This window comes from Danio rerio, chromosome 10 (genome assembly GCF_052040795.2).
Source record: "Danio rerio strain M-AB ecotype USA chromosome 10, GRCz13ab, whole genome shotgun sequence".
Lineage (NCBI taxonomy): Eukaryota > Metazoa > Chordata > Actinopteri > Cypriniformes > Danionidae > Danio > Danio rerio.
Window position 1 is genome coordinate 49,322,501 of NC_141030.1, and position 23,218 is coordinate 49,345,718.

The 23,218-nt window shown below is 36.9% G+C and overlaps 1 protein-coding gene across 2 annotated transcripts in view; it reads right to left on the minus strand.

Annotated features, from left to right (window-relative positions):
• clip1b (CAP-GLY domain containing linker protein 1b) overlaps window positions 1-23,218 on the minus strand; it is a 37,424-nt gene that overhangs the window by 10,129 nt on the left and 4,077 nt on the right. The window contains 15 exon segments of one of the 2 annotated variants that reach the window (NM_001442634.1): window positions 736-812; window positions 8,116-8,169; window positions 8,701-8,789; window positions 9,403-9,460; window positions 9,926-10,042; window positions 10,227-10,355; window positions 11,519-11,623; window positions 13,701-13,761; window positions 13,846-13,949; window positions 14,071-14,268; window positions 17,569-17,770; window positions 18,188-18,312; window positions 18,493-18,641; window positions 18,809-19,138; window positions 19,823-19,972. In NM_001442634.1, coding sequence (NP_001429563.1) covers window positions 736-812; window positions 8,116-8,169; window positions 8,701-8,789; window positions 9,403-9,460; window positions 9,926-10,042; window positions 10,227-10,355; window positions 11,519-11,623; window positions 13,701-13,761; window positions 13,846-13,949; window positions 14,071-14,268; window positions 17,569-17,770; window positions 18,188-18,312; window positions 18,493-18,641; window positions 18,809-19,138; window positions 19,823-19,910 — 1,886 coding nt within the window. In that variant the 5' untranslated portion in view covers window positions 19,911-19,972. 2 annotated transcript variants of the gene reach the window in all.

Here is a 23,218-nt window from a genome sequence, read left to right on the forward strand (position 1 = left end):
TTATAATTTTCAAAATCTAATTTGTTGATATTATTTATATTAAATACATCATATTTTATACAAAAAAAAATATATATATATATGTATATATATAATTATATATATAATTGTTTGTTAGTTACTTATTGCAATAATTATTTTATAATTATAACAATATCTATTTCCTATATTTCTTATAATAAATTATTATTCATAAAAAATATTTAATTATGATTCTTTATTTTTTATTATTAATTAGGTTATTCATAGTTTTTATGTACTTATAATTATCTAATAATTTAAATTATTATTTAAATAAATATTTAAAATTTATTATTATTATTATTATTATTATTATTGTAATTTTACAATTCCTATTATTTAATACAATAATCATTTTTTGGTTTTATTTATTTTGTTTTATGTAATTATTAATCAGTTTATGGGTTGTTTATTATTTAATAATAACAATAATAATAATACATATTTTATTAGTTTATTTTCATATTTTCAGGATTTTTAAATTTATAATAGTTAATTGTTATTATTTTTTAGTTATATACTATATTATTTGTTAACAGTTTATTATGTACTTATTATAATTATTTAATAATAATAATAATATTAATAATGACTATTATCATGGTTTATATTTTACAATTATTTATTACATTGTTAATAATGATTTTAAACATTCTGTTGTTGTTATTAACGGTGTTTACAGTAGTGTTTTCCTGCAGTTGGACTATAACTCACATCTGCTGTCGGAGCCGCTGTGTTTCTGAGCTCAGCTGATCTTGGATCTGTGTGTTCTGCTGCTTCAGGAGCTCCAGCTGATGGACACAGAAACACACATTAGACTGAGCTGGGGTCAGTGGAAACATTCAAAAACACACAGAAAAAATGCACATCGTCAACTGTTGTGTGCTGTTGGGTCATTTTCATCCACTCATGATGTTGCTGATCAGTCATCAGACATGGAAACTAGACATGTTAACTTTTCGATTGATACATCATGAATGCTTTATGGTAAGACTACAGTATTATGGTTCCCAAATGTTCCCACAGGTTGTATGGTGTCTTTTATTCTATTACCACATAACAAAAAACTGTGGTAAAATATGCATTCAGGAGTCTTTCCAATGATATATGGTTTAGATTAGGATTTAATAATCCACCTAAAGAAGAGTGGATAGTGACTACAACGATATATTTGAGATCTTTGGATAAATTCAATATAAATTTGGTGTAAATGAATATCACATATAGTAAATGGAGGGTGTAAAAGTCCTTTTATTTCTGATAGTGAGAAGACTAGGGGGATTATAAACCTCATCAAGGAAATTACTGTCATAAAAAGACTAATAATTGTATTTCTAATTATGTTTTGTGTGTACGTTTGTGTTAAAATAAATAAAAAAGCATTAAAAACTTTACACATTTAACATTTATATAAAGAGAGTTTGAAATGAACAATAATAAATTAAAAATAAATCTTGTTTTTATTAAATCAGGGAAAATAAAAGCACAAATAAATAAAAATAAAAGCAGATGTCAGACTAAAGTCTTCAAGCAAACCCTGAGAAACCGACAGTCAGAGAGTGTGTTCCTGCGAGAGCTGTAATTGAGTCCATCACTGTGTTAATTACACTTGTCAGCAGCACAAACACACAGCAGACCATCATTAACATCATTTACATCAGCGATGATGCAGACTTTACATGCTGAAACTCTTTTGTGACGGAGTAATAATACTGCCATTAATCAATCAAATATAATACTGACAATAATCAATCAATATGATACTGACAATAATCAAACATCATACAATCAGAAATAACACACACACTAGAGCTTTTCCTTGCTCTAAAATAAAAACATATATGCATTAGGAGGTACAGTAGATAAAAATGATCTTATTTAATCACCAATATCAAACATTTTATTAAATATCAGGACTAAAAAAAGCAAACAATATTTAAAACTTTGTGGGAAAATCTGTCCTTTTCTCAAATTTATTCAGACGCAGAATTTATTTAAATGCAAAAGCGGTTATTAAATCAAACATTTGCTCCTGTAAAGAAAATTTTATTGATGAAAGAATTAAATAAAGTTCAAAATAAAATATAAAGAATGATAATAATAATAAAAATAAAATGATAAAATAAATAATAATAAATTAATAAAAAATATATAGAATTAATATAAAATAAAGTACAATGTTGAAATCAAAAATTAAATATAATGTAATGTAAGCAAATAAAATTATCAAAATAAAATAAACTAATATTAAATGAAAAAAATAAAATATAACAAAAAAATTAAATATAATATTGAATTGAAAAATAAAATAGAATAAAATAAAAAATAATAAAGTAAAACAAAATAATAAAAAATAATAAATAAAATAAACAAAGTAAATAAAGTAATAACAAATTAAATTTAAAACAAATAAAATATTATGTAATAAAACAAAATAAATTATATACATTTAAATAATGCAAGTAACTATAAAACTCAATAAAAATTACATTAAATAAAACATTTAACAAGCAAATAACAGAATAAAATTTTTAAATAAAAGTAAATATAATATTGAATTTAAAAATAAAATAGAATAAAATGAAATTGACTAAAATGAAATAAAATAAACGAAATAACTAAAATAATCAAAAATAACATTTATATAAAACAAATAAAATATAATACAATAAAATAAACAAAATGAATTAACCTTTATACATTTAATTAATAACATTATTTTTATACAATTAAATAAAAAATAACATTAAATGAAAAAAATGAAATAAAATATAATAAAATATTTAAATAAAATAACAAAATATAACATTGAATTTAAAAAATAAAAAATGAATCAGAAATATGTCAAAACAATAATCTGAATAAATGCACGCATTCTTGGTAAACATACAACAAACATCAGTCAAATTAAACCTCCAATCAAGAATAACACAGGCTTTAACAATGCAATCCTCCACAGAAAATGCTGTAAACGGACCAAAACAATTCCTGAATTCCTCAATCAGCTCCAGCAGAAGCATTAATAAATACAGTATAAATAAATAAATATATATCTCTCTCCAGCAGAAGAGGCTGTACCTGACAGAGCGAAGAATAAACCGTGTAGTTCACATCCATGCTGTGTGTCCTTTCTGTTCCTCCAAACAAATGAGCTCTATCAATAAAGCATGGCCAGCGGCCCCCCGCGCTCACACTCACACACACTCATACACACACGCGTCTGCTCAGCTCACGTTTGCAGAAAACACACGCTCCAAGCAGCAGCACTCGGGCACATTCATTATGTAAGGACGACAAGCCCCGCCCACATTAACACCCCCCATCCTAGCTCCACCCACATTGACACCCCCTGTAGGCACCGCCCCCTCAGCACACAGTCATCTCCAAAGGAATCGCATCCATTTAATCTTCATTTCTAGGAGGATTTGTTAAAAAATATATGGTTAGCAAAAACTCAAATATATGCTACCCTTCTGAACTTGACATTGATCTTGGTTTCTCAGAAAATTATATTCATTAGTGATAATGATTGAATTTGATTATGAAAGATTAAAAATTATTCTAAACAGATCCAAACTTAATATTTGCAGTTTGACTTTGTTGATTAATTGTTTCTTGTCTCTTTATGCTTATTTATTATGTATTTTCTGCATTCATTATTTTTCTGTTTTTCATTGTTGTTTTTTATTAAAAATAATCTATTTATTTTTACTCCAGAAACACAAAATTAATACAAATTATTTCATACAAAAATAAACAGATCCAAAACTGGAAAGTTTGACTGTGTAGATTATTTGTTTCTCCATTTTATGTTGATTTATTTTGTTTTTCTTTAAGCCTAATGTGATTCATTCTATGTGCATGTATAATATATGAACCGACAAATCAGTGAACGTGTATCTACTGAATCTGTATTTGCTTATCAATTAATATTCATATATTTATATACGTTTATATAATTTAATATTTTATTGAGTTAAATATCAATTCAAAACAAAATACAATCATATTTATTCATTAAATTATGTTCAATTATAATTATTATTACTTCTCATCAATTCAAACTCTCAATTAGAAGCTTTATTTACTGATCTGCCATATTTATCATAGTGTTTTTCTCAAGGTCAGTAAAATATGTATTAATTCTGGTGGAAATGATAAAATTTTACTATTTCTAAAGTTATTACTGAACTATCTGAAACAAAATGACTATGAAACTAAACTCTTGCAATTTTGAAATAAAAGAAGAGTTTCTGGAACAAAATTAAACATTAAAAATAAATTCAAGCTAAATAAAATATTTAAGAAGTTAAAATGAAAACAAGAAGCAATCTGTAACATAAAATAGCAATGCATAAAAAACATGATATTACTTTATATTCAATATATATTTGATATAAAAATGTTGAATTTTAATTAAGTTTATTTTATTTAGTGTTCTGCTGTTGTCTTTTGATTGTTTTTATTATATATATTTTTATAATGAGAGTAGCACATATTTAATTATACATTTTCATAAAAAACTCATATTTATGCTGCTCTTTTGAACTTGATATTGATTTGTGAATCCTGAAAAATACATTTATCTTGGTTTTCCAAATATATATATATATATATTTATATAACTGATAATAATCATAAAATGTCTCAAATGATCATGCTGTGTGCAGATTTTTTAAGAATCATAAACACTGAAGACGGGAGTAAAGATGCTGAAAATGTAGGTTTGTGTCACAGAAACACATTATATATTGCAAAGTAAACCACGCTTTAAAGGAGTGATAGTATATTCTCTTCTGTCCTGTATTATCTGTGTCATAAATGCTGTTGTGTGAAGCAGAAGAGACTCTCTTCACCAGTATATATATGATAAAGCTGCTGTCAGAGACTTCAGTCGTCTCTCAACGACACAAAAAAAGAAAGAAATTCAGGCTAACCTAAATTAACTCGGCTTTTATAAACCTTGAGGGGACAAAAGTCCAAAATGAGGTCAAAAGAGGTTAATTTCCAAAACAGAAACCAAAAATACATTTAAAGAGATGATTCAGTCAAGAATGAACTTACATTTGAGTCATTTAAAGACGTTTTTGACTCTAATAAAGCATACATTTATCTTAATATACTGTATATGCAGATATTGAAGAATCATGGTAAATGAATATACCAGTAATTATCTGAAAGTCAACACTAAAGTCAGATATTCTGCTTTGACATGTGTGTTCTGTTTTAGAATGTCTGTCTTTGCTTTGATCTCTATAGCTCCGCCCACTGTCAGTTTAACCAATTATATTTCAGCTCTCTGCCAGACAGTCCTGAAGGCTCTCAATGCGTGCGGAAAATAAAAATACACTTGAGGTGGTTTTTAATTAGCAAATAATAGAACATTAGCTAAGCAGCTTTCAGTGTACATCTTGATCTTCAGGCACGCTTCTGTTTGTGTTGTCAATCTGGCAACATGAGTGTGTGTATGTGTGTGTGTGTGTGTGTGTGTGTGTGTGTGTGTGTGTGTGTGTGGAGGCAAGGTGGGAAAAAAAAGTCTCCAATATGTAGAACTCATCCGTTCATTTTCTTTTCGGCTTAGTCCCTTTATTATTCAGGGGTCGCCACAGCGGAATGAACTTATCCAACATATGTTTTGCGCATCGGATGCCCTTTCAGCTGCAACCCATCCCTGGGAAACACCCATACACACTCCTTCACACTCATAAACTACAGGCAATTTAGTCTACTCAATTCCCCTATAGCGCATGTGTTTGGAATGTAGAGCACCCAGAGAAAACCCACGCCAACACGGGGAGAACATGCAAACTCCACACATAAACACCAACTGACCCAGCCGGGACTCGAACCAGCAACCTTCTTGCTGTAAGCCGATTGTGCTACCTATTGCACCACCATGACGCCCCCAATGTTTTGAATTTTGCACTGTAATATGTAGATCAATCTGCACCTTAACCAATTATATTTCAGCACTCTGGGTTGCCATTGAGTGTTTTTTATTTCAGTCATGAAGGCTGTTAATGTATGTGGACACAGCTGGAAATGCACCCTCTGGAGGAGAAAAGCAGACACGTAATTGCTGCTGTTTGTGTCGTCAATCTGGCAACCTTCCTTTGTGTTTGTTGAGTAAAAAAAGTTTATATTACTTTATAAAGAAGCTCGCTTGGTTGCTGGTTTGAGTCTCGGCTGGGTCAGTTGGTGTTTCTGTGTGGAGTTTGCATGTTCTCCCTGTGTTCGCATGGGTTTCCTCCGGGTGCTCCGGTTTCCCCCACAGTCCAAACACATGCGGTACAGGAGAATTGGGTAGGCTAAATTGTCCGTAGTGTATGAGTGTGTGTGTGTGGATGTTTCCCAGAGATGGGTTGCAGCTGGAAGGGCATCAGCTGTGTAAAAACGTGCTGGATGTGTTGTCGGTTCATTCCGCTGTGGCGACCCTGGATTCATAAATGGACTAAGCCGACAAGAAAATGAATGAATGAATTACTTTATAATAAATACAATATTTAATATGAAAATTTAAGATGTCAATCTGGCAACCCGCCTGAACCCTCTCCAATGTTTTGATTTTGCACTGCTATACTGAATTAAACCACAGAGTGACAATCTTACATGTACTGCACCTTTAATCAAGTATTTTAAACAAAAATTAAAACAAAAATGATCACTTTCACACAAAATACACCGATATAACCTGCTAACACTGCTCACATGCTCGTAAGACCTGCAGGCTAATGTAGAGCAGAATGTTGTGAAGTGGTGTATGAGTGTTTGACTGCTGTACATGCACACACACACACACACACACACACACACACACACACACACACACACACTCACGCACACATGCTCAGAGCAGTGCTGAGATCCTTATGTAAGTGCAGAGATCAGGCTTTATATGCAGTGCTCAGATGGACACACTCACTCATGCATGAGGAACAGCCTGTGGAAACATCTGAAATAATCCTGAGCAATTCCATGCAAATGTCAACCTTGCCATGAATAAAATTACGTGTTAAAGGGTCAAGAAACACCAGAGCACATGTGTTGAGCTGTTGACAGTCGTATATGTGTCCCACACTGCTATAAACACTATTAGGACACCTATATCTCACTAAACAGTGTAAATTGGTTGTTTTTGCGTTATTTTAAGCAAATTTGTTCTTCCGGTTTGAAACGAATTTTTGAAGCTGCATCACGGTCATGAGATCTTAGCGTGTATTCCAGCATGCAGACTGGACGTCTGTACCTGGGTCTTATTGAGTCTCTGACTGTGCTGCATATTCATTCATGAGTAAGGCTTGGTTCAAACCAATCAGCAAGCTCTATTGTGCAACTTCATTAATATTCATTACTGTCACAGTGTTTACACGACAGAGACGCCACGTTGTGTTGGCAAAAGGAGTGGGAACAGAATAAGAGATGTTTGGAGGTACGGGTCGCCAGTGTTCCGTGTACGTGACGCGCGGCAGAAATAAATTTTTTTTACATTTTTGACTCGAGAGCAGTTCTAATCTGGAAATGGTGAGATCTCGTCTCCTCTTAATAAAGACGCAGCTCCAGTATGTGCTGATTGTCCTGTCTCTACAGATTTGGTAAGTGTGTGTGATCAGCGCCCTTTCTTTGTTCATTTAGATGGTAAAGTTATAGTTGGTATGGTCAGCAGAACTCTCTCAGTGTTTACAGACAGACCTTAGTCAAAATCATTTCTAAGCTACTTAGTTACCGATAACATCACGGCTTTTCTGATCTGAGCTACCGAGAAATGCAGAGGTTATTTTCTCTTATACGATGTGCGGTATCAAACATTCCACCATCATTAAACACACTGTCTTTCTCCCCTGCGTGTGTGTGTTTGTTTTTCCTTGGTGAAAATCAGCGCATGCCCAAATGGAAACTCCCATTTTTATTCAAATCCTTCCCCTTTTCCCTCCCCCGACACTCCCACCCAAACAGAGCTAGACACACCCACTTTCCTGACTTTTTCCAAAGTAGAGGTGTGAACACCCTGCTGAAACGGGGGCGTTCATGGCCCTTTAAGAAACACAGTTTGCCCTGCTGAGTGTTTATTATAGGAGATGTGCAAACAGTGCTGACCTGCTCCTGTAGCTCTTCATTCCTCTGCGTCGTCAGCTTCAGCTTCTCATCATTCTGTGTGGGAGGAAAAACACTTACTCAAACACACCTACCCATCAAGTAGAATTGCTTATGACACAATTTAATTAAATTAATTGTAATTTAAATTAAGTTATTGCACTTTTCAGGATTTTACAGTAATAACAAAAAATGTAATAAATTCATTCATTTTTTTGTAATTCCTGTAAAATCCTGAAATGTGCAATAACTAAGGTATTTTGTACAATTTCTTTCAAAATTTAAAAGCATAAGGATGCAAATATGTGCAAATGAATGCAATTTCTCTTATCCAATACAATTCAGATGCAGAAACATGTAAATCGGCTGAAATGTGAACATATTTGAAGGTCTATCCTGCTTATTAACAGTGCATTGATTGGATATAGTCAATACAGTACAAACAGTAAAACATCCCTCTTGGAACTAGCCGCATTTAGTATGAGTAAATATTAAAGTGCAATTGATATCTGTGATCGAGCATCAGTGTTGATCAGTGTGATCTGCTGTAGAAGCGTGTGTGTGTTGTGTGTGTTTTGCATCAGTCACCTGTGAGTGTTTTCTCTCCTCCTCTTTCTCTTGTTCTCTCCGCAGATCCTCCAGCTGATTTCTCTCCGTTTGCAGCTTCATTTCCATTTCTGCATCCACACAAAACACGCAGAGCTCAATGAGTCAGTGGCTCGTGATTATTCAGTCAAAGTATTTAGTTTGAGAGTAAATCTTAATGTATTTGAATGAAAAAAGGAGCATGTTGTGTTAAAACTATTTTGATTTTACAAGACTGCACTGTAAATAATATCCGTTGATGATATTTATATGTTTATTAGCGGTGGTGATCTGCATTATGGGATGTTGATCTCTGATCTGTCCACTTCTGATGGTGTAAATTTAACTCTGCAGTTTAACAAAGTGACTTTTACTGACATTTTACTGATAAATAATATGTAGAGAAATAATCCTGTAAAATAAGAGAAAATGTGCTGCAGATTATTACAAGTTTTCTGCAGCTTAATATAGAACACCAACACAGACAATACAGCACTGCAGACTAGTACACAAGTGCAGGAAAGACACTTTTCACGATTAAATGTTCGTGATCTCATAATGCAACCTCATTGCAAAAATAAAAGGGGAAAAATAAAAAACATGAATCACTGGCATTTGGGATTTCAACATCAGTAAATGTGAAAAAGCTTGTTGTGTTGTAGTTTTGGAGCATGTAAATGTGTTTATCAGTGGTGTTTTGCTCACCTTGCATGGCCAGTGTTGCTTTATTTCTGTCCTCCTCTGCTGCATCGAACTGCTGCTTCTACAGTCAGAAACAACAATAAAGCATATTATTCATACATTTAATTAATTACAGTAGGAAACATAAATACTATGGAAGTCAATGGTTACAGATTTCCTACATTCTTCAAAATACTTTCTTTAACGTTTAACAGAAGAAAGAAACTCATAGAAGCATTTGAGTGAGTAAGTGAAGATGAAACGTTGATTTTTGGGTGAACTATCTCTATAAAAGTCCCGTGAAGTGCTTTGAAATGTGCATATTTCATTAGATGTTTGATGTCATCTCAACTGAAACATGAAGAGAGGGTGTGGTATAGAGTAGCTCCTCCCCTTATTTAAAAACAGCCAATTGTGTCTTTGTTTTTCTCACAGCTCTGCCAGTGAGAGTGGTCGAACTCAAGTGCATCACATGAATAGATAATAAGAAGAAGGGGGCGGGGCAAGTCAGACACTAGAGAGTATTTGATTGGTCAGGCGGACGCACCAGATCGTGGAGCTGCTGCTGGACGGATGTTTTCTGCTCTTCTGAAGCGCTGAGTTTCTGCTGGAGGAAGATCAGCTCCTTCTGTCGGGTCTCCAGCTCAGAGTTCAGCTCTTTGATCTGCACAGCAACACAACACCACACACCCGCTCTGTTTACATCTGCACGTTACCAATGCGCATTACAGAATATTGCATAAACAGTTTTGTGCATAAATCTAAAGCCAGTGAGCAGTGCTGAGCAGGTCAGGTGTGCTCCTGTATAATCTGGAGTTCAGGATGACCTGCAGAGGGTGGGATCTGACCTTTTTGTCCTGCAGGGGTGGAGATGCGGATCCGGAGGTCTCGGCCCGCAGCGTGCGGAGCTGAAGGTGCAGATCAGACACCTCCTTCTCCAGCTCCATAATCCTGGAGCGCTCCGATACTGTGGCCACCTGCAGAGACACATACACACACAATGTTAACACATTATACACACACACACACACACACACACACTATAAGCATACACACTAGAGCTGCTCGATTATGGGAAAAATGTTGTTCACTCATTCTCCTTCAGCATAGACCCTTAATTCATCAGGGATCGCCACAGTAGAATGAACCATCAACTATTCCAGCAAATGCTTTACACAGCGGATGCCCTTCCAGCTGCAACCCAGTACTGGGAAACACCCATACACACTCATTCTCTCTCACACACACACACACACACACACACACTGGTGAGGAGGAGGAGTTTGTTAGTTTGTATTTTCTCTCCCCAAACACTTTCCCAGATCTTTCTGAATGACACGCCTACTTTAATACATCCAATCAGCTCACACTAGAAGAAACAAGCCACGCCCATTGTTCTCATTTAATATTCCGATTTTCTTGGAACTGCGTCACAATACAAAAAAAAACAGTCGCAGCTTCTGGTTCATGCTGACTTTAAGATGAAAGTGCAATGAATAAAATTAATGTGCCAACACTAGTGTGCTGCATGCATAGGTTGTTTATCTATATCTGACCAATAAGAAGAAGCCTTTACTACTTTAGCTCCGCCTCTCTAGTAGCTGAACCTAGAGCTGAATATCAAAACTAATGCACTGAAATCACAACAATCAGAATTAACCCGAGTGTAAATGTTGAATGCTTTTGCTTTGTGCTTTACTTTTAGGTAACATCAGCTCTACACTGAAGAACCATTTAATTGATTACAATTATTCGTAGAATTTAATAAAATAATCCTGGTTACAATTTTAAATTGAACAATATTTCAAATTTTTACCGTATTTTTTTTAACTGATTATAGATTTTTTGATCGAATAAATGCAAATTATTAAAAAAATTTATAAAAATTAACAGTAAAAAAAATGTAAACAAAGCAATGCAAACCTACATTACTAGTAAAATAAATGCACTTCATTACTAATCACGAATTTCCCAACATTACAGTGAACTTTCGAGAGCTGTGAAGAAGTTCTTGTTTTGATGTTGCGTTAATAAATGTCTCTCAGAGATGATGCACTGGTGAAAACAGACCTACCTCAATCCATCACTGAATAAAACAATAATCAGTTTCCCCAAAGCAGCAGAATGACTGTGCATTTACCCTAGTATCCTCTAACTCCCTCTGCAGTTTATCTGCTTTGGTCTTTTCAAAGAGAAGACTCTGTTCGAGCTCCTTAATGTGGGCATGCTCCAGTTTGGTCTGCGTCTGTTAGTAGACAAGAGGAAAGAGAGGAAGAGAGAGAACAAGCGAGCGTCACGTGCAGCCAAAAGCCAAGTACCAAGAGCTTCATGCAGATCCTGACATCATCCATTGACAACAACAAAGACACACACACACACACACACACACACAAACACAGAGGGAGAGAGCAGATCCTTCAAAAACACAAAGTTGTGAAACTAATGCGACGGCTCTGAGCGGATGAGGGATGAGGCTGAGAGTAACATAAGAATAAATGAAAGTCAAGAGAGCGATCAAAGATGAAAAAGAAAAATGGAAGAATGAATGAATGATGATAGAGTGAGTGAGTGAGTGAATGATTGGAGCGTATGAATGAATGAGTGAATGAGTGAGTGAATGGAGTGAGTAAATGAATGTGTTTGAATGAATGAGTGAGTGAATGAATGAGTGCATAAATGAATGAGTGAGTGAAGGGAGCGAGAGAGTGAATGAATGAATGTGTGCATGAATGAGTGCCTGAATAAATGAATGAGTGAATGGAGTGAGTAAATGAATGCGTTTGAATGAATAAGTGAGTGAATGAATGAGTGCAAAAATGAATGATTGACTGAAGGGAGTGAGAGAGTGCATGAATAAATGTGTGCCTGAGCGAGTGCCTGAATAAATGAATGAGTGAATGGAGTGAGTGAGTGAGTGAGTGAGTGAGTGAGTAAGTGAACGAATGTGTATAAATGAATGAGTGGGTAAGTAATTGAGTAAATGAATGTGAGAATACAGTGAGTAAATGAATACATATGAATGAATGAGTGAGTGGGCGAGTGAATTGAATAAATGAAAGAGTTAATGAGTGACTGAGTAAATTAATAAATCAGTGAATGAATAAATTAATGAATAAGTGACTGAGTAAGTAATTGAATACAAATTAATAAATAAATGAGTGAGTTATTGATTGAACGAATGAATGAGTGAATGGAGTGAGTGAGTTAGTGAATGCGTATGAATGAATGAGCAAATGAGTAAGTGAATGAGTGGAGTAAGTGAATGAATATGTATGAATGAATGGGTGAAGAGTGAGAAAATGAGTCAGTGTATGAGTAAATGAATAAGTGAATGAATAAATAATTAAGTGAATGTGTATGAATAAGTGAGTGGAGTGAGTGAATGAATGCGTGAATGCATTAGTGTATGAGTAAATAAATAAATGAGTAAAAAATAATGAGTGAGTGAATGAATAAAGTAAGTGAATGAATGCAAATGAATAAATGAATGAGTTGAGTGAATGAATGAGGTAGTGAATAAATGCGTGGAGTGAGTGAGTGAATGCGTATGGATGAATGAATGCGTATTAATGAATGAGTGAGTGAATGAATGAATGAATGAGTGAATGCGTATGAATGAATGAGTGAATGGAGTAAGTGAATGTGTATGATTGAATTGAGTTATTAAGTGAATTGAATGTGTATGAATGAATGAGTGAGTGAGTGAACGGAGTGAATGTGTATGAATGATTGAGTGGCGTGAGAGAATATGTATAAATGAATGATGAATGAGTGAATGAATGAGTGAATGGAGAGAGTGAGTGAATATGTATGAATAAATGAGTGAGAGAATATGTATAAATGAATTATGAATGAGTGAGTGAATGAGTAAGTGCATTAGTAAGTGAATGAATGAATGAATGAAGAGAGCAAGAATGAATGAAGCATCATAGAATGAACGCAACAGCAGCTGAAACTGAAGTGTTGACCTACAGACAGCTGAACGAGTGTTTCTTCTCCACTGAAACTCTTTCCGACTCTCACACTTTATTCATGTCGTCCCATCTATCATCCACCCATTCAATCATTTATTCATCATTCACTCATTCATCTATCCATTCATCAACCCTTCCATCAATTATCCATCCATCATCATCATCATCATCATCCATTCACCCACTTGTATGAACATTCATGTATGAACGTGTGAAATCTCCTGCTGATGTCTGCATTAGCCCAAAGTGTTGTGTGTGTTTCAGTCAGTGTATGTGTGTGCGTGTGTGCGTGTGTATGTGCTGCTCATATCCAGTTTCAGTGTAATGTATATGTCAGGATCTCTTTACCTCCAGGTCTCCTTTGGTAATGCACGCTTCCTCCACCCGAAACTGCAGATCCTCCACTTTTCTGTGGGATAACACACTCTTCAGACCCTCACGTTTACTCACACCTTACCTGCAGCAGTGGAGCACTTATGATCTTCAGCATCACCTTTTCTCTTCCTCCAGCTGGTTCATCAGCTCCACTTTATCTCTGTCTGCGGTCTCCACCAGTCTCCGCAGCTGGTCCAGCTTGGCCTCCATCTCCACGGCATACTTTAGGATATGTCAAATAAATGAAGTGGAATAAACGTCCGTATATCAAAGATATGATGTAAGCTGATGCAGCGCTTCTTCTCTGGTCTGAGGAACACTTTAAATATCTTAATCTAATCACCTGCTCCTGTGCCTGTGTGAGCAGCGCCAGCTCCTGCTGCACCTCTCCGGCGTGGCTGGTGGCTCGGGCCACTTCCGTTCTCTCCAGGTCTCGCTCGGCCAGAAGCTGCTCGATGTGCTGCTGTTTCTCCTTCAGCGCCTCCTGCAGCGCCGTGGTTCCTGAAATCTTGCGTGCGTACCGTACCGACGTCTCTGTGAGCTGAGAGACCAGAGAAAAACTGTGAAGAGGAGGAAAAACTGCCAGTGCAACTACAGGTGAACCACAAGGACAACTAAATGAGACGTATTTAATGAGAATTAAACAAAGCACATGTCATCAGCGAAGATTGTTCCCTTGCCTTAAATGTATAACTGCAGCCTTTTTGCCATCATACAGAGGTTTTAGGCAAACTTAAGTAAGAAAAATGTGTTTTAAATGTCATTTCACAAGTTCACACTCCCAGATATTTGACTGAAGAGAATATGTGTATTTGGCGTGCTGTCCAGGGAGAGGGCTCTGAGCTGGGAAAGACACCCTAACTCGTGTTATTCCCCTTATCAGGATAGAGTGCGAGCACAGGCACCAGAACACTCCCCCTCAGGGTATTCAGGTTTAATAGTGTGGAGCTGGGGTGGTAGAGGGACGCTGAAGTCAAGAGAAAATGTAGATATGACGTGTTTAACTATAGGGGATGGTCTTGAGCTGATTTGATAATAGAATAATTGTCAATGATGAATTAGACTCGTCAAAAACTGATCATGCTTCTCCTGAAATTTGTTTATAAAACATCACCGACTGCCATTAGAATCTTAAATGCTGGGTTTTAAGTAAGAATAGAGTTAAATGAGCTTTTTTATTGTGATTTATGTGCTACTCATTATTTGTTATATATGTGATGTGAACGCTGATGTGATTGTGTGGTGAAGCCAAAGATAAATTTCCACTTGCGGACAATATAGACCAATTACCATGTTTGTAAACGTTCAGGATGTGCGCGCAGAAAGGTTGCAGAAAAAACCGGGAGCACCAGCATTTACAGCGAGGGAATGACATCAGATGCGGTGCAGAGTTTGTTGTTGTCTTAGAAATAAGATATATTACTTACACATTATATATATTATTTACATAATATCAAAATTAACGTTAAAGTGAGCGGCGTTCATCTGACAGCTTCAATTGCGATAGCACCCTCCCAATGGAGATTGGATAAGACGAAATGACCGAGCATCCAGCCCCAAATATACAATCTCAATGAAGCTACAAGTGATTTTACAAGAGAGAAGTTAAAGGTCTACAGGTCTTTGGATGCCAACAACGATGTTCTTTGTGGTCATGTGCGAGAAATAATGCTCCATGATGACCAGATTTAACACTATGTAGAGCTAAAAATGAGGTTCTGCTTAGCCAAAGACAAGGAAAGAGGACGGAGTTAATTTAATACAAGGCCTTGGTAATTAATAACCAACACCCAAAACGACTGCATTCTGACAGCGAACTGCACCTGTACGGCAGGGTATGTGAACGAGGTTAAGTCGGTTTTATATTTGCACATTCAGACTTTCTCCTTAATATAATTTCATTAAAGTATTATTTGCAAACTCTAAATAGCGAAATCTTATTAGCAGCAGCCAATGACTATCAAAGTACAACATGTTGACAGTCAAATAAACAGTGCTAATGTTGTTTTCAAGTCACACTTGCAGGTTATTTTAGACCCAATATTCAAAGTGCCGTGGTAAACAATACAGGGAGTGTGTCACAAGTTGTCACTGAATGAATGTGTGAATATAAAACCAAGTTTACCTTAATAAACGTAACTTTCACGTTTCATTCTTAGCATTCAGTGTCCGCAGTTTAATTCACCACATGTAACTGTTTTTGCTGAAATCATTTCTGCAATCAAAAACGAGTGATGTGTCTGATTCAGCATAGCGTGAACTGACCTGATATGACATGAGCACTGCAGTGTCCAGCATTTCTAATTAGCTCCTCACTTCATTCAGCTCCCATTTAGCCAAAGACGTCTGCAGTCGGTATTAAAGCAGTGTGTGGTGTATGCTAAAAGTTACGTTTTTTTTATTTTTGGACTCGAATTCGGCATCCTACCGCAAAACACGACATTTTTCCCATTGCAGCCTGTCTTTTTTTTGCAACCGGGGACCCGTGTGACGTCATGTGTGACGTAGGTTGGTAATCGGTCTATAGAAAGGCAAGACAAATGTATCTAATGAGAATAAAAATTGTGATGCACTGCACTGATTCTATCAGTTAAATTATTCTCTGATATCTATAAAGTAGGTTTATGGCTTTGGTAAGTATAGTAAAAATCTTTTTATATCGTTTTATATGCTCATTTAATACTCCATACAACACCTCTAGAATCAGAAGCTCCATAATTGACCATATTTGGATCGTGTCATGAATATTAATGAGCTCGGCTCTGATGTGCAGCTTTCACAGACACGCACAGATTATACAGCGTGTTGTTCATTGTAGAGCTCCTCTACTTAAAACAAAAGAGAAATCCTGCAAGTTCTGAAAGAGATCAAGTCTCAGCCAGGTATGAAAAAAACACACAAAAGTAACTCAAAAGTAGCATAACGCATTACTGACCATAAAAGGTAACACAACCTGTTACTTTTTAGAGAAGTAACTCAATTTTGCAATGCATTACTTTCAGAAGTAACTCCCCAGCCCTAATTATGACAGCAGTGGAAAAGGAATTGGAGAGTAGGCTAGACTGTGCCCCTCCCCCATGAGGGCGTGGCTGAAATCTGCAATAATAACACAGATTTGAATAAGAATGCATCCACGCATCCTCAATATCAAGAACACATCCGGGAACTTTTGACGTGTTTTGAAGAACGCATATTGAGAAATAGCCAAGGTCAATAATATTAGTGCAAACAAAGCCCACATTCTGCTTCAACAAAGTAAACATTCTGAACACACCGTGATGGTAGGCTTCAGGGAACAGCCAGTGCTGATCACATCTGTGTAATCGTTTGTGTCAAAGGGTTAAAAGTGTTTTATTATTATTTTTCTTTCATTATTCAGTATTCCACCGTGTACCACTAAAAGGAAGCCCGCGTACCACCACTGGTACACTGACCACAGTTTGAGAACCACTGCTATAGACCATTTCCATGTGGTCATATCATTGGCCCATGAACTTTTCCTGCTTGTTATCAAACTATTTCATAACTGTAACAAGAGGCAATTTAACCATAACTTAACGTTTAAATAGCTATTATAATATTATTGATCAATATGTGGCTATTTTAGGATTCTCAGAAGCTATAGAAATTAAAAATGTGAAGCAGGACATACGTTGGGACCATTGATTTTGTTTACAACCCTCAAAATGATCTATACCCGTTTATTATTAAAGTTAGATTAGATAAAATATAACTTATTCATCTCAGGAGTTTATCTAAATGAAACGGTCAAAGTAAACATCAACATATAAATCTTAGTTCAGTGTTCTTAATAGTGTTCTTGCGAGATGTTTTACAGTACCAGGCCAGCCCGGCTGGGTTTTCCTCCAACCGAAGAGGTGACGGAGCTGAGGGAGCTGACGGAGGATGCACTAGGGCTGTTCTTCAGGGTCGACCGCCGTCTGGATGCTTTGGATTTGGCAGGAGTGGTGGACGGGAACCCGATGCGGGTGACTTTGTGTGTAGGAGCAAACAGGCCGTACTTTGGGAGGCACTGAAAATACCTATAGGAGCCGAGCAGAAGACAAGTCTCTCATTACTTCTTTAAATAAACAGTAAATACAGTCAAAATGTTAAACCGTATATCAAACGAGCTGTTTTCTGTTTTCTTTTATTAATCTTGAGCATCTGTCTGTGCTCCTGTCCCAAGCCTCTAAAAGCCACCGCATTCACCATGTTCAGTGTGTTTGGGTTGGTCTTCCGAGGCGCAGCTCAGGTATTAGAGGAGAACAAACACCACAGTGGCTTCAACTGATGCAGCAAACTACACTCATCAGTAAGGAATTTCCTGTTTCTCATTGACTGGAAACACTGCTTATTCACTAATATTTTAGGGGATGTTACTGTTTTGTGCGTGAGTCTAATTGTTGTCTCTAAATGAAACACAGCTGCTTGTGTAAATGTGTTTTACCCTAACTCACCTTCCTCCAGCCACTGCTCCGTCATTCTTGCCCAGCGGCTCGTCCAGCTCAACGCCACACCATTCTCCTTTCGCAAAGTCAGTTTCACCTAGAAATCGCACAACTCCTGCTTTGCTTCCACCGACCTGAAGAAAGCAATCAGAGTATGTCATCCACTGCGTAAAATATATGCTGGAATAGTTGGCAGTTCATTCCGCTGTGGCATCCCCTGATAAATAAGAGACTAAGCCAAAGTGAAATGAAGGAATGAGTGAATGCTTCAAGAAGGCAGAACAGTGTAAAGATGCTACAGAGCCGTCTCTCACCAGCACTCGATCGCCCAGCTTCAGTTCTCGCTGTATCTTCTTGGCTGAGTCCGTCTCAGAGAGATTGGATGCAGACTCACTGGCGGTGCGGGTCAGGTTGGAGGAGTTCCTGGTGTTCACAGTGGTGGTCTGCGGGGCAGCAGCAGGCTCTGTAAATATCCATGAAAATAAAATAAAGTTGCATTTATATTGTAATATATGCGCAGTAAATGAAAACATTACAACGCCAGTTTTCAGTCCCGCCCTCTCTTCATGTTTCAGTTGAGATTACGTCAAACATTAATAAACAATGCCCAATTCAAAGCACTTGACAGACCTTTAGCAGGACCGCTGGTTTTGTCGGCGGGCGTCTGTGTGCCGTTGGGCTCCCGCTCCTGCACCGGGCTGCGGGTCAGTTTGGAGGGTCGAGTGAAGATCCCGTACAGGTCTTTGCACTGGAAATACCGCACTCCAGACACTGAACCGTCATTCTTCCCAATAGGCTCGTCCAGAACGATTCCTGCCCACTGACCCGGAGCAAACTGCGTTCCTCCGACGAACTGCACAAGACCCGGCTTATTTCCGTTCACCCAAACCCGCTCGCCCACAGAGAAATCTGACGCAGCATCCTGAGCTGAACTCGGGGAGGTTACGGCCTTCGCTCCGGCTGCAATAAAACAAATATAAACACATCAATCCTCAATTACTTATGCAATACAGTACGATATTTAATTATAAAGCACATTTAAAAACAACCAAAGTGCTGTACATGAGAGCATGTAGGACAGAGACGAAAATAAGATTGTTTCAGTCACAAAATAAAGCCACTTTAAGCTCAATATTATTCACCCCTTCAGCAATATTAGTGTTGGATTGTCTCCAGAACAAACCACTGTTATACAATGACTTGCCTAATTACCCTAACTTTACCCTAATTACCCTAGTGAAGCCTTTACATGTCACTGTAAGCTGAACACTAGTGTCTTGAAGAATATCTAGGCTAATATTATGTGCTGTCATCATGGAGAAGAGAAATAAATCAGCTATTAGAGATTAGTTATTAACACTGTTATGTTTAGAAATCTGCTCTCTGTTAAACAGAAACTGGGGAAAAAATAAAAGAAGTAAATAAATTAAGTTTATTTAGAGTAGATCTGCTTGATTGTTATGAACTCTGGGATTTCACAAAAAGAGTTCAAGTTGTTAAAGTGTCAAGTCATAATTTTAGGATATAATCTTAGATCTGCAAGACGTTAAAGTCATATCTCTCTCTCTCTCTCTCTCTCGCTCCCTCTCTCTCCCTCTCTCTCTCTCTCACCTGTGTTTATTTCTTCACCCATTCGGGACTCACCTGAGGTCGGGGAGGTTTTGGTTGGTGCTGCAGCTGGTTTACCGATCTTGCTGGGCGGCTTGATGCCGCTGGGTTTCCCCGAACTCATGTTCTCTGTTTATGGAGCTGAATGTGCTACACCTGCATGGCCTGGAAAAACCTCAACCCGCCCTGAGCAGACAGAAGAAACATACCACAACAGCACAGTCACAGGGCACCTGTTATGCAGAAATCTCTTCTATGCGGGGTTTGAACCCAGTTGTGTGTCAGCAGTGTGTGAATATCTCCAGCCTCCAATGGTCAACATGAATTAATTGTGTTTGTTATCAGGCTCATAGCCAGCCTGGTGTAAGGGGGGGGTTCATGCTGCATTTTAGTGACACGCCAACTTTCCTGACTTTTTCCAAACTAGAGGTGTGAAAACATCCTGCTGAAACGGGGGGGTTTCATGGTCCTTTAAGCACATTTTCTGCTGGATTAGCTTGTCAGATGGCCATCATAACCACACAGCATGAGATTTAGAATAAAGAAACATGAAAACAAACTTATTTTTAAACACAGAGTTCTTACATTATTTATCATTAGAATACCGGATGATGTTAAAGTTTTAAATCAAAAACTGCCTATTTATTAGGCAATAACAAACTGGCAGCACATTCAGCTGTCCTCCATCACTATTTGGGTAGTCACAGCGAAGCAACAGTCAACACATGATTCGTAAAGCCTTCTTCGATGGGTTAGTTTCATAGGAATTTTTTTACAGTTTATTACAGCAGTCAAAATAGGAAAATTAGGCACATGTATAGGACAAATTCTAGACCTTTGCCAGTGATGGGGTCTTATGAGTTACATCATGAACACTTGTTCAGCGGTTTTACATGTAAACACTTGAAGAATTTTCATTCTGATCTGAGAAATGTTCCAAAAAGACTGAGAACAACTGTAATAATAATAATAATAATAATAATAATAATAATAATAATAATAATAATAATAATAATAATAATATACCACGACAACGCAGTGGCGCAGTGGGTAGTGTTGTCGCCTCACAGCAAGAAGGTTGCTGGTTCGAGCCTTGGCTAGGTCAGTTGGCATTTCTGTGTGGAGTTTGCATGTTCTCCCTGCATTTGCGCGGGTTTCCTCCGGGTGCTCCAGTTTCCCCCAAAGACATGCGGTACAGGTGAATTGGGTAGGCTAAATTGTCCGTAGTGGATGAGTGTGGATGAGTGTGTGTGGATGTTTCCCAGAGATGGGTTGCAGCTGGAAGGGCATCCACTGCGTAAAAACTTGCTGGATAAGTTTGCGGTTATTCCGCTGTGGCGACCCCGGATTAATAAAGGGACTAAGCCGACAAGAAAATGAATGAATGAATGAATAAATGAATAATATACCACCACCCCATCCATCACAGTAATGTAAAAACAGTAATTACACCAATATTATTTATACATGTATTCAATTATCCAATAATTGTATTTTATTACAGTTTTCTCAGTGTTTTTGGTGCATTTCTCACAGCACTATTTACATTTGCACAACAGTTCATGCATTTCTCAAAACAATTAGTACAAACTGCTAAACCTAGTTGATAACCAGCAAAAGCGCGTCACTCGCTCAAAACGGAGAGCTCATTCCTCAAAATCAAGTACTGATGTCAATCAAAGTGTCATCAAGATGAAGAGTCCTGACAACATTGTTTATGAACATGATAGTCAAATGGCTTTGCCCTGTTTTCATCATGACTCTGTACATTTGTTTCAATGCAAAATAAGTCTCTGAAACTGCTCAAGACAGCACTGTATACTATTAGCACAGCCATTTAAAAACTACAGTAAAGTCAGACATCACTGCATTTAGTGAGGAATCTGAGTACAACACACTGAATATGTGTGTTTCACATGTTTACTGCAGATGCTCTTTGCAAATCTAATTTATTCACAGCATTGTGCAAAAGAATAAACACACCCTTATTTACAGCAAACATACACTTCCTTTGGGTAGAGCTGTGCACAACTGTACACAATACTGCAGTCCATATCTGAACTGAACCTGCAACATACACAGGTAAGTAAATCATTCATCAAATTGTTCAATTCAGAAGACATCTTCAGGGAAAAATAAAAAACTTAAAAAAATGAATAAAATATGCTTGACAGATTTGGACAACTAGTTCATCATTTTTGTCTGTAATGACTAAAGTAATGAAATGAGGACTGTTAGTTTTATATGGAATGTCTTTTCAGCGTTCACAAATGTTATAAACAGCAGAAAATTGTATGAAAGCAATTGATGCATGTCCAAAAGCATTTGCAGTTTGTTGGAAGGAACGGGAAACTGCTACTAGGATATGCACAGACGACTAATTGTTTTGAGAAATGCATTAACTGTTGTGCAAATGCGAATAGTGTTGTAAGAAATGCACCAAAGCGACTGAGAAACAGTGTAACATCTAACCCTAACCACATACACTCACAACAACGCAAAAACAGTAATTATACTGAGTATTACTCATATTATTTATTAAATTACCCTACCCCAACATTTCCTGAACACCTGCATGTTTATTTTCCTCATTTAAAGTATGACATATGTTTACAGATTGATATTTTGGATGTTTCAATATATTGAATATGGCTGAATATTGCTGGACTTTCAGGAAATCAGAAAGCTCATTGTTGTCATTGTTGGTCTGCTGTATTTTGTGATTGGTTTGTTTTATGTAGATGCACTCTCATACAAAATCACCCCAATGTGTCTAACATCATAAATTCTTTCTGAATGATCTATTAATTTCATCTGGTGAAATAGCCTAATGTCGCAGTATACATCATAGAAAAATACATCACAATGGGAGTGTTTCCCAATATCATGCAGTCCTATATTAGCTGAAGCAGATGCACAGAATTTGATTGAAGATTACCAAAACAAACATTTGTTTTCAGAGAATTATTTTGCAGTGATTAATATTGTTCACCTAAAGAATAAGATTGTACATGGTAAATTTTGATTTCAGGAGGACTTTAAAACGACTAAACTTATGGTTGCACAAGAGTAGATGATAACGTTACCCAGCAAACATGCCAGTGTGGGCCCACTGTGGGTAAGTGTGGGTTTACTGTGGGACAGTGTGGGCAGGACAATCCCACAGAAAAACACATGTGGGCCCCATATGGGGTAGCCCATGCAGGCCCCTAAAATATTTTCCCTTTTGGGACCCACATGGGTTTTTCTGTGGGCAAGCCCACAGTGGGCTTGCCCACAGAAAAACCCATGTGGGCCCCAATGGGTCAGCCCATGTGGGGCCCAATGGATTTTGCCCTTTGGGGCCCCAATGTTGGTTTTCTGTGGGCAATCCCACAGTGGGCTTGCCCACAGAAAAACACATGTGGGCCCCATATGGGTCAGCCTATTTGG